This window comes from Coptis chinensis, chromosome 8 (assembly GCF_015680905.1).
Source record: "Coptis chinensis isolate HL-2020 chromosome 8, ASM1568090v1, whole genome shotgun sequence".
Classification (NCBI taxonomy): Eukaryota; Viridiplantae; Streptophyta; class Magnoliopsida; order Ranunculales; family Ranunculaceae; genus Coptis; species Coptis chinensis.
In genome coordinates, this window is record NC_141463.1 from 53,959,660 (window position 1) to 53,972,676 (window position 13,017).

General features: G+C 37.0%; 2 protein-coding genes across 8 annotated transcripts in view; both read right to left on the bottom strand.

Moving 5' to 3' along the window:
- The window catches only part of LOC147481955 (uncharacterized), a 36,229-nt gene extending 31,201 nt beyond the window's left edge, over window positions 1-5,028 (bottom strand). For 6 of the 7 annotated variants that reach the window (XR_015204468.1, XR_015204469.1, XR_015204470.1 and 3 more), the window contains exons 1-2: window positions 4,397-5,028; window positions 4,187-4,276 (exon numbers count right to left, since the gene is read on the bottom strand). Coding sequence is in view for 2 of the 7 variants with exons in the window: in XM_086577225.1 (XP_086433351.1) it covers window positions 4,187-4,198 (12 nt within the window). In the remaining 5 variants the exon portion in view is untranslated. The remainder of the gene's footprint in view (window positions 1-4,186; window positions 4,277-4,396) is intronic. The other variant, XR_015204467.1, reaches the window with a different exon arrangement.
- A 105-nt stretch (window positions 5,029-5,133) lies between these two features.
- On the bottom strand, window positions 5,134-8,552 carry LOC147481956 (putative glycosyltransferase At3g07620). The gene is made up of 3 exons (XM_086577221.1): window positions 7,734-8,552; window positions 6,085-6,433; window positions 5,134-5,850 (listed from the first exon to the last, which is right to left on the bottom strand). The coding sequence occupies exons 1-3, from the start codon at window positions 8,117-8,119 to the stop codon at window positions 5,188-5,190; spliced, it is 1,398 nt and encodes a 465-aa protein (XP_086433347.1). The 5' UTR covers window positions 8,120-8,552; the 3' UTR covers window positions 5,134-5,187.
- Window positions 8,553-13,017: the final 4,465 nt, after the last annotated feature.

Genomic DNA, 13,017 nt, shown 5'->3' on the forward strand with positions numbered 1-13,017 from the left:
TTGTTACCGAATTTGTTACCAAACCTGACGAATGGTTTTTTTTCGGTATCCCAGTGCTGAAAGAAGTAGGACATCTCAGTACCGAATGTAGTTTGATATTTTGGCATCCATTTGTCGAAATGGATTGAAATTTTGTATCTCACCGAAATTTCAGCTACACTATATAAACAAAGTTAGGGTCTAGAAATTAGGTGTGAGACAAAATTGGTTAATAGGGTTTGGGATTTGGTGCCTCTCTTGAGAGTTTTGTTCATGCCCAAACTCATTGGTGTCTACACAATTGATTGTTTGTTGTATGAGAAATTTGTGAGGCTATAAAGAAAGGGGAATTTGGGGGTTCTATTGAACCATGGTGAGTGTGTAACACTATTTGATTCTCTTTCAATTAGAGCTTCTATTTGGTTGTGGATTAGGCGCAAGCTAAACCACGTAAATTTTGTCTCTCTTCTTTTAGTTGTTTGTTTGAATTGGTGAGTAGTTTACATTGTTTACTACTTAATTAGGAGTTATTTAGTTGGGTTCTCTCTTTGATGTTGGTTGGTTGGTTGGGTGTAGCATTTTGGTTGATTGGTTGGGTGTAGCGCATTGGTCGGCTCGAATTTGAGAAATTCTCACCGAGGTGGAGAATTGTTGGGATGGTGTCTTGTTACCGAGTAAGTGAAGTGGATTCGGTATTTTGTTACCGAATTTGTTACCAAACCTGACGAATGGTTTTTTTTCGGTATCCCAGTGCTGAAAGAAGTAGGACATCTCAGTACCGAATGTAGTTTGATATTTTGGCAGCCATTTGTCGAAATGGATTGAAATTTTGTATCTCACCGAAATTTCAGCTACACTATATAAACAAAGTTAGGGTCTAGAAATTAGGTGTGAGACAAAATTGGTTAATAGGGTTTGGGATTTGGTGCCTCTCTTGAGAGTTTTGTTCATGCCCAAACTCATTGGTGTCTACACAATTGATTGTTTGTTGTATGAGAAATTTGTGAGGCTATAAAGAAAGGGGAATTTGGGGGTTCTATTGAACCATGGTGAGTGTGTAACACTATTTGATTCTCTTTCAATTAGAGCTTCTATTTGGTTGTGGATTAGGCGCAAGCTAAACCACGTAAATCTTTGTCTCTCTTCTTTTAGTTGTTTGTTTGAATTGGTGAGTAGTTTACATTGTTTACTACTTAATTAGGAGTTATTTAGTTGATTTCATACACTGAAATTGTAGGCTGTTGTTTCTACAACATTTGATATTGGCTGTTCACTTACGTTGCAATGGATTAGTGTGCTTCATAGTTTTGGGGCACAACAGTGGTACCTGTGAGTATTAGAGCAATACCTGAGGAGGTTACACAACTTCTTCAGTCCATTGACTATGAAATACATTGAAACTATAGAGAAGCAAATTCCGGAGCTGATGCACTTGCACCTTTTGCTACTTCTATGGCAATAAGTTGGAATTGGTTAGAGATTCATAATCACTTTAAAGAGCTGGACGTTGAGTTGCGGGATGTATTACCAGCATATGCAAGAGTGTGGGAACATTGTCCACATGAGTTTTTAGGTGGTATTTTGAGCAGGGATCTTCGGCATATTTATACTTTTTTTTGATAGGAAGACATATTTATACTGAACGTTAGGTAGGTGTAGAAAGTTTTTTTTGAAAAGTTTGCTGGGGTTAAGGCATACCTGTTTATTGCACATAGAGAAACATTACATACCCTCCCTAAGAGTATGGTCATTAGAAGGAGGTACACATAACATAAGGCATCAAACCTAAAACACTTGGGATTTCTCCCTACACGTACAGTCTCGAAGGAACAAACACTGGCCAGAAAACCACAATCACCAACCCCATCAACCATAGCCTGAGGAACCATCTGCCTTCAATCGACAAGCCCCAAACAAAGACAAAGGGAGCATAAAAAGACTACAATAGGCATGAAGCCCTCACACAAATGAGATTAATCATTACATATACCACAAGCAAGTATTCATAGGAATCGTCTCATTTGATTTCCTACTTTTTAGCCTTCAAATTGCTTTACTATCTTAGGATGATCTTTCCTAAGATGAAGTTGCGTTTTCCCAGTCACAGAAAAAACACCCGCAAGCACAACACACGTATGTGAGTCCCATAGTATCGTCCCAAAACTCTTTTGTATAATCTTCAAAGTACCTCTTTTTGTTTTTGGTTAGTGACTTTACCTTCTTCATCATTGCGAGAGTAGGCTCAATTTCTCCAGAAGAACGCTTTTGGATTCTTTTGCTTCTTTTTGGTTTTACAGTTGACCAATCCTCTGAAGACGTTTCATGCCTCGACCTGTTTTTAGGCAAGTGGTCATTAAATATTTCTTTCTCATAATCTGATAGGTCATGCATATCATCTACCTCCTCATTTTCAGCAACTAACCCTTCATACATATTTCTTTCTCGACTATTGGGTAGTTAAGGAAAAGAAGTAATCCTATCTTGGTGACTCTGGATAGGTGTAACCATAATGCTCTCCTCAAGATCTCTTTGGTCCCCAATAACACCACCTTGCACCTGTGTAATATCGGTTTCCGTATGTGTACATACCACTACACCTGGTGAGATCAAATGAAAGTTACTTTCAATTGCAGCTCTCTGTAAATGGGGAGCCGACCCTAAACTCACTCTAAGCAAACCCTGAGAGATTGGGGTTTGAACATGACTACTGTGAATCACCATAGCAGTTGAAACTGTTTCTTCCTCACTCACACGATTTGTCTCTGTATCCACTTCCTAACATACATAGGGAACTAATGCATTATTCTAAACCACATTGTTTTCCTGCTGGCTCATCATATTTTGTGTGTTATCCCCTAAGCTGTTGTTGTTCCTCTGATTCCCATTCTCACCATCATTAGCATCTATGTTTGAGGAACCACTAGTTTCACCCCTCTCTGTATTCCATACATTCCAGCTCCTCACAGTTCTAGCCCCACATCTATTTGTAGAGTGCCCAAACTTGTTACACTTCTCACATGATAAAGGTTTCCATGTATATTCCACTCCCACCACTACTTCTCTCTCTTTCATCTTAAGCCGAATCGATGGCTCATATTTATGGTTTGCAGGGACCTCAACACAGACCCTAGCAAAAGACAACCTTTTCCTTTTAGCCGTTGCATCATCCATGAACATTGGCCCTGCTATTAAGCTGGCAACATAGGATAAACCATCCAGTGTCCACATTTCTTTTGGGAGGTCATGGAGCTTTACCCATACTGGAACCGTTGTGAGCTTGCTTCTCTGACAATCAATTTCAACACTCCACGGCTTAAGAACAAATATTCTTCCTGCAATAAACACTGGCCCAGATTCCAGTACCATTTGTTTATCTTCATTACTGGTAAAACTTATATAGAATAACTCTTTATTAGTGGTTATCTCAAAACTTGCTTTAAGCTTCCAAGTTTTTGTAAGAAAATCTTTACCAAACGGAAACGACAATCTCTTATCTAGAAAAACCCCACTAAGTAATCATCCTATTGTTGAATCCCTTGATCGACCAATTCATCAGGAACCATGGCAATCCCATGAGTGAGAATCGGAGTGAAACTCTTAAGAGTAGTGAGTGTTGAAACCGCCCCAGAACCATGAAAGAGATCACTCCAAGAAGGAGTAGCAGATGTAGTGTTACTAGCTAGGTTGCTATGTAAGTTTGCCATAGAACCATTAGTAGAAAAGGAGAGCATAGAAATTGCTTGGAAAAGGAGAGACGAAATTGTTTAAACAGGAAAGAAACGGAGGGAAAACAGAGATAAAAAACTCTTACCTATCAAAACTTACCCCTCATAGTAAATTTGTGGTAAAACATATCAGAGTACAAATATGCCTTAAGTTACTCCTGGTCGCCCTTTTGGTGTACAAGTTAGTTATATATATAAAAGTTATCTTTATCAAAAGAGTCGTGATAAGGAGAGATCATTCTTTCTAAATTTTGGAGAGATCAAGGCAAATAGTCGTTGGATGGAGAAATTCCTTCTCGAGATTGAGGTTGTTGCATGGCCCACAACTGACAAACCACACCAAACCGTATGATCATGTCATCCAACGGCCGATATGAAGTGACCACTAAATTTAGAGAGAATGATCTCTCCTTATCATTTGCCTTATCAAAAACAAAAAACAACACAAGATACCAAAACCAAATACACTGGGATTTAATTACCTGTCCTGACATTCTGACAATAAACTAATAAAGTGACTGGATCATTCATCAACTTGAGAGATATCGGGCGCCGAAAATCATCAGGTATGACTGCAACCAACACGAAAACAAAAGTTCCAGGAAATCAAGGGAAAGAAATTGTTTCAAGAAAATAAAACGACAGGTATCTCAAAGATTAAAAGAAAGCAGTGCGTAGTAAATGAAAAATACCCGATCCATCTTGAGGTGGTGGTACATCCTCATCGGATGAGGTGGAATCATCTAGAACGGCAGTGGGAAAGTAAGTTGTATTCGTCATTTTTCAGTTTCTTACAGATTGGATTGGATTAGAAGACTTTGAGTATTCAACACGTTTTCTTTTCTTCTTCTATTGGCCTCAACATTACGTGGTTTAAATTCAAATATTTCCAATGGTTGGTGACATCCAAAATGGGCGGTGAAGTTTCACGAAATATTGTAGAATCTATTGAGAGAACGACTTGAATTTATCGCAATACTATATTTGTGAATATCGTCTGTATTTCAAAAAATAACGCCATATATTCCCTATGAAATGTATAGCACTAATGAGTCAGCGAACTCTTTTTGTTTTTAAGACTTCGAAACTAATGTCTGCTGTATTTGAACATCAAATTTAGAGAGGTGTATTAGACAGCTGATCTACTAGCAAAACTGCTTTAAGTCACAGGATGACTACTTGTATCATTTCATTCTTCCTCTTGTCCTTTGCGTAATGAGATTATAAAACAGGCCAAGAGAGGAATTATGTCCAGAAGGTATTGAATCAATATTGGTTGAGGTCTGCCGTAATCTCTAATACAGAGTTACAGATTGATGGAATGCTACCTCCAACCTTGATCCTTTGACATCTCTATATAATAATCTCACAGAACTCATGACCGAACTCGCATATGTGTTGCCGTGTTGGACAGTTTGCAAACCATAAAAGTTAGAATAGCTATATATTTTTTCTCTACTATAGACTGTATGTAATATGTACATCAGGCGCTAATCTGAACATTAAGTCTTCTAAGCCAGATTGAATGTATAATCATATGAAACACATCATATCTCTTGGGTGGGTCATTCACCATAAAATGTCTTCGCACCTGCTTCACCCTCTCCAGCATTCTTAGATATCTATGCTCAGGTATTTCCATCAAAATTTTCCTAAGGTTCGGGATTTGGCTAACAGAAATCTGAATTGAGAATGATTCCCAATTAAGAACATCACTGAATGGAAGTATGTAATGCTGCGAGATCAAAACTGGAATACATTCAGAGTAAATTGCCTCTACAATCCTTGGACTTGCAACTTCATGCCCACTTGGGCAAATGCAGTACTTGCTTCTGTTCATCATGTCTTGGTATGATACTCCTTCTGGGACAGTTTCATATACCTTAATATCTTCATCTTTATCCTTCCAATGCTGTAGTAGAGCTGGTCTAATACGACCATGTAGACTACCTGCAAAAAAAGCTAGAGTGGAACGGCTTGAAGGTGGTGCACCACCAATGATTCCTTTGATTTCACCAGTTATAAGATTTATTTCAGGAAATGATGCATCCTTTCTTGGGTTGAATCTTTCGGTGGTATTGGCATTGCAGAGAACCCGAATTGCGTTGAAGTATAGTTGAGGTACATACCATGTCGCTCGTGGCCCCTGCAACAAATTAAGGGTTACATTATGACAAACATACTTGGGTAGAATTGTACGCAGTTGTACAGCGACCAAAACAATCAATATAGCGCAAGTAAAACTTACATACCATAGCCACGGCTTGGACTAAAAGCTACTACTCCGATCAAAATTAAACAAGTGCATTATTTTTCTAGTAATGAGTTTAAAATCGTCTACTTTATAATATGAACAAACTGAAATAATTAAACGACTTACCCAATCATGGCAAGATAGCATGACATGATCAGCACCAAGGCTTCTATTCCAAAAGGGATACTTTTGCGAGATAATGTGAACATAATCTGAGATTGTTCGTTCTAGGACAGCTTTGTCACGGATGATGGGATGAAACAGGTATTCTATGATCATCGCCACACTGAATGGGAGAAAATAAACATGAGCACCGTCAGGATCATTGGTTCGGAAGCGTTTATCCTTTTCCATGAAGTTTATGAAAAGTCCTTCCATGGAGTATATGTTCTTACAAGGGCCATTGTGGAATAATGGATGGTCTCCTTCTTCATAGACAAAGATCTTAAACAGCTTCTCCATCAACAAGTAACTCCTATACATTTGCAATAATGCTGAATAAGTTTAAAAAAGTAATTTGTACTGGTTTGAAAATGAGTAACTAAGATTCTGTAGCTAGGCCCAAATAAAAATACTTGTACACGTACTGATTATATCTTTTCACTGATGAGCGAAATGTTAGGCATTGGATCCTTATTTCATAGCACCAATTTCTTTCTCAACAATAACAGTTACTTAATTTATAGATGAGAACAATGACTAGTAGAAACAGTCGCATCCTTGGGGCTTATAGGAATGAGATTCTGCATGAAAACTATGCCACTTTGGTACTAAAATTATAGAAGAGGATCTTGGCCCAGACAACCACTTTCTGATACATTAGAAGACCTAAAAATTAAGAGAAAACTGAAATATTGGCTTCTAGAAGGTGTTCAGTGAGGACCATATTAAACTCAGGGAAATAAACGATGCACGAAAGTGATTGCTCCACAGGTTTGTTGTGACTATGGTATTCCTACCTCTGGACTCTGTTTATTTACTTGGAACTGAATACATTATTGATCTATGTACTCTCTCATGTGGACTCCTCACTCCTATGTGTGAAGTTAACTTGTCGGAACATCTTTAGCAAAAAGCAAGGCAAAACTATTTTTGTTTAATTTGCAGCTTGGTACGAGGAAGTTGCTGATTTTGGTCGGGCCATAATGTGATGACCACAAAATGTGACGACCAAGCACTAAATGTGATTATAGATTGAGTAAGTGAAGATACTCGTCGACTTCAAAATGTGATGACCAAGCACTGAATTTGCTAGCTCAACTCTGTCTTGAAAACAACATAACTTGTAGTTAAAATTTTCAAAGCTTATCCCCACCACAGTACACAAACTCTTCCTGAATTTCATCCATTGGGATTCAGGGCAATCAATAACTAAAAACCAACATAATCAGTGTGATCGGAACTCCATAGTGCAATATAATTAAAGTGTCAGGGACTTACTTTTCTCCGAAGAGTAGCAGAAGGCTAGAGATCGTCTTCGCCAATTATCAAAATTTGAAGTTCCTAGTCCATTGAATTAGAGCACATAGTTTTCCTAGTTAAGTTATTTGATAGAAAAACGCACTCCGTTTTATTTTGAGAGCCAACAAGATGTAGCTAAGTGATTTTGCACCATAGTCTGAAAGCAGAGTTTCACGTTTGGTTGGTTGATTAAGTCAAGCCAAAACGAAGTTGATCAGCCTTACACTGTTTACTTCTATGCCCCATAGGAGCGAGTGTCACTCAATATCACGTAGAGGAAAGAAAATTGTAAGCAAGAGTTTTGGAGTCAATACCTCTGAAATAAGCGTGGATTCTTATAAAGATCACCTTGTGGAACATAGTCAGAATCTTTGTAGGCACTGATAGACTGGGTTTGATTTTGAGCAGCATGTTTTATCAAAGCTCTAGCACGCGCAAGACCTTCTTCGAGCTTATCTAACTTTACAACTTCTCCCTTCTTGATTCTAGGAGGCACATATGTTACATTAATCACCTTAACCTTCTTCAAACCATGAGAAGAAGATGTCAAGTTTCTAACACCAGTAGCCCTAGTCCATTGTAAAGAAGACAACAGGTTCTGAGGTGAAGTTGTTACAAAAAAAACAAATAATATTGTCACCAAGGCACCTACAACAAAAATAACCTGATATGGATGATTAGGAAAATTAAGCCTCCTCATATCATGTCTGTAATTAATTATCTCAATCTCTTTCTATCTAAGTTTCTGAGAACAAGTCTTTGCTAGCTTTTCAAATTAGATCCGGCAAAGATGCGAAGACCATTCTATTCTTTATAGGCAGATGTCAACAAAGAACCGGAAAAAACATAACCACTAGATCCATCAATTGTGGATAGTTAGACCATTTGGCTTGAAAAGAACGTTATAACTGTTGCAGTATATAGCCAACTAAGCCAACTAAGCCAACCTAGTTGATACTCGTTTGCTGGATATAGAAGTTAAAACCTGCATATCAGTATGTTTGATTTGTCGATCGAAAACTGTAATGCGAAAACTTAACCGCGTTGCAATCTGTAAGCACTGAAGTATGTTGCCATTATTTAGCATTTCTCTGTGGGTTGAACGTCGCATCTGAAAACATAGCTCCTCTTTGTCTTTGTCTGTCTTTGTACAAGTGGATGGCATCCATCAGAGTTTATGGACCGACAGGTTTTGTTGAGACTCATAATTAGCATTGAAACCCTTGGTAAAATTTTGTTTTTGGGAAAAAACACTATTCTAAGTTTCTAACTAGATATATATACATTTGATCATAGTACAAAATATCGGGATATGGCAAAATATCGACCTCTGATTTATGGATATGTATCGTAGATATATCCCCCTGTGTGGGGATATATTACATTGGGGCATCTGCAAATATTGTGGATATATCGATAAATATCGACAAATATCCACAGACTATGTGTGGGTATTTCTGACTGCAAATATCATTGATATATCAGGATATATCGCGATAAATTGACAAATATCGATAAATATCCACAAATCAACTATATTTTCTTTGAATGTGGTCATTATAAAGGTTGAATTTGATTAGTCCTTACAAGTATGAATAATGGGGAAGATTGTGATGGGTCGAGTTTTGACTGAGCTCGTTTTGGGACAAGCTGCCTACGTATCAAGTTTTTGTGATGAACTTGAATAAAGTCAGACGTAATTCCTCTCCTCTATTTTATAGGTAAGTACCCAATGCTTCCCCCTTTTCCTCTGTCAGCTATATACACCACACCTTGACACTACTCACATGTAGAACTCGAAGTCCCAACCTCAGCCCATCTAGAAGAAAATTTAGGTTGAAAACGGTAAAAATTCTAAATTTTAACAAACTAGATTTCTGACAGGCTTTCTTTGGGATAGCACAACTCTTTCCACAGATATCCAAAAACAACGAGGCTTTTTGCGTTGTAAAGATAACACACAGACCTTACTTCTTTATGTTTTACAAAAATTCTCAATCTCATTCTAAATATACTAAAACTAGACTCGAACACAGTGCGCAGAAACTGATTTCTGACGCACTGTTTTCTGCCAACCAAACTTTGTGATACTGTATCTATCTCCACAGGACTCCCAATGTGTCAAGACCAATTGGGTTGGAAAGCTAACACACAGGTCATACTTTTTCATGTTTTAGCATGGGTTCGAATCTGAACCAAACTATGTGAAAACGTGGCTCCAAAACTGATGCAGATCCTGATTTTAAGAAGACAGGTTTCTGACGATGTATCTTATCGACTGCCTAACTTTTCACACTCGCAATCAAATAAAGAAAAAATTCTTGTAATAAAAAGCAGACCTAACAAGGTCTAAAATAAAACTTGCCCAACACAAGAAATAAGCTCTAAGCCAGGGAAGTTCAAGCATGAACACAATCGATAGCACAATTATATCTGGCCAAATATCGTGGATAGCATCGGAAGCACAAAATAGTCTTACAAAAGATACAAAAGAAATAGTCAATTCAAAACCACATCAGAAAGAGAATCTATTTATCAAGTGCAACAGAATAAATGACAAGGGCAAAGCAATATTCTCATGGATCCGCGATTGTAACCTCAACCTCGACACCAGGTTCAATGGTGATGGAGGTGATCTGCTTCACTACTTCAGAGGAGCTAACAAGGTCGATCACTCTTTTGTGAACACGGAGCTCAAAACGATCAAACGTGTTTGTTCCTGTCAAACAAATTAAAAAGAAAAGTCAGTTTTCGATCATTTCTATAATCAGATCGAATAAGGGGGATGGGATTGGGATGTTCCAATGGCTTGGCCAAGAATTTCATATGAACTCTTGACCATCCATTGCTTCCACCCAAATTTTCCCACAGCAAAAAGAAAGAAAAAAATAATATGAATATTCCATCTCAACAACAATACATTGACAGCAGTACACATCATTTGCCACAACTGAACCTATCATTAATTTTAAGGAATAATTAATGCATAAAAGAATTGCTTCCCAGTCCATGGACAATGTAAAACTCTTAACAATCGACAAAAGCTTACAATCACATTCAGCATTGATGGCTTTATCAATAATAGATCATATTCATCATAAGAAAAGGAACCATTGCTCACTTAAACAAGTCAAGTTTTTCTGATAAAAAAAACTGTGGGATTCAGATCAGATAACATAGAATCCATATCATTTGCCGTACAAATTTTTTAAGCCTTAGTTAGACTAGAAAGGATTGGAAGCCTTTTTTTGGTATTGATAAGATGAAGAACATTTAAAAGAAATGTAGCAAAAGGGCCAAATTCACAATCGCTGAAAGAGGATTGCAAGCATTAAAGCTTAAATGCTATGTTTGAGTATAGGTACATACAGATGGTTAGAGATACAAAACTCTACCACCGGGGCGATGGTCTTCCCTCACAAACAAAAAAAAAAAAACCCTTCAGATCGATACATGCATGCTAATAGCATGTAGTAACATCACAATCACAATGAAATAACCAGCCCCGAGTAACTCTTCATTCTTTAATCTAGTTAATCACAAACCATACATCCATATCAACAAATCAACCACGGAAAAATCCGAGATAAAATCCAAAATGTTTAAAACTAGAGAAAATTCCGTCATTCCAACTCCTAGTCTCATTTTTTTTTTTTTCTAATAATCAAAATCTCCATTTATATTTACTTTTATTGCAAAACTCTTGAACATATTCAGTTGATAATAAATAGGTGGATTTAAAACTAGGGCAAACACTTTTTCAAACAAACCCGACAAAACAAAACAAATAACAGCTTAGATCCATTTTATTAGGCTTATTAAATAATTTCATTTCTCACAATTTCCACAAAACAACCTAGCAAATAAAATGAACCATACTAAATAAACCACGAGGAGGTTAAAAAACAATTACCTTCACCACAAGGGGATTTCCTAGTAGTAATTTTAAGAACCTTAGTAGGCATTCTCACTGGTCCCTTAACTCTCATTAGCTTCTCCTTTGCTCCACGAACAAGATCAGCACAAACTTTTTCAAGATTCTTAACGTTCTTGGAAGAAAGAGTGATTCTAATACGGTGTTCATCCTTTGGTGGTTCTTTAAATCCAGCTTTTAGTTTGGTTTCATTGTTCACATGCAGCAAATTGCCATGATTGATAGATTGATTCACTACACAACAGAGAGAGATTGAGAAATGAGGTAGGGTTTAAAGTGATCACAAAATTGATGGTAAATATCGTGGATAGAATAAATTTTTTGTTATATCGTCGAAATATCGCGATATATCTACAAATATCGTCGATACTTACACTAACATTTATCCAATTGAATATCGCAATATTTCTGTGCCCATCTCTAATTTCTCGATATATATCGCGATATATCGCGATATTTTGTACTATGCATTTGATTGGTTAGGAGCGTCTCTGAAAATGTTTTGCAGTTGTTTCAATGGCACTAGTTAGAAACTTAGAATAGTGGTTTTTCCCTACATAATTACCTTATCTAAAACAATCCACAACTTCACCTACAAAATGATTTAAAATCTAATCTTTTGTGGATATGATCTACTAACTACAAATAATATCTCTACAAAAATTCAAATTGTTTTACAATTTTTAACATTGGAAAAAAATGATTGCAAAAACTAGACATTTATAGACCGTTAAATATTTTTTCAAAAGTGGACAACAATTTTTATCTAAGTTAGAGGATATTAAACGAGTTGAATTTTTATAGAGATATTCTTTATGGTTAATAGATCATGTGCACAAAAGATTAGGTTTTAAATCATTTTGTAGGTGAAATTGTGGATTGTTTTAGATTTGGTCCTTATTTAAGGTCCTTTTAAGAACCGGCCTATATATATATATATATATATATATATATATATATATATATATTTTTTTTTTTTTTTTTTGAAAAGCAAGCAGGGTTTTTGAGAGGTCCTTTACCCCTATTTTATTATAATATAAACTAACTTGGTTACATTGATTACATTCTAACATTGATTTTGCCCGCGACTTCATCACTCACAATTTTCCTTATGTCCTCTGAGAATGAGCAAGATGGAATGAGAATATAACTTGCTAAAGGAATATTTGCGCCCATAGCATCGGTAAGTTTGTTCGCTTCTCGATAAATATGTTCAATCGTAAAAAATTCTAAGTGTTCTTTAGTGATGCTATCTTAGCCATGAGGTAGTGGGCTTGCCATGGGTGTCAGTCTTTTCCTTGTAAATAGGCAATTACCGTCTTGGAATCGGTTTGGGCTTGGGCTTTTAGACATCTGTTGTCCACTGCCAACTTGAGTCCTTGGGCTAAGTCTTGTAACTTAATGAGATCGATGGACTCAGATTCTCGACTTGCCTTGTCTTTGCTACAATTACCTGCCACGCCATTTCGAATCACTGCTACCCAGCCACCAAGTGTTCCCTAAAGGGTCCCGTATGTATTTAGTGAATTCATTCCTGGTCAAGGTTTCGGCCACACACAGTGCTTGACAACATTCATTCTTAGTTCCACATAGATACTCCAAAACTGCATGATGCTATCACTCTCGGGCCCCTCCTCCATAACCAGTTTGAGAGATTGGAGTTT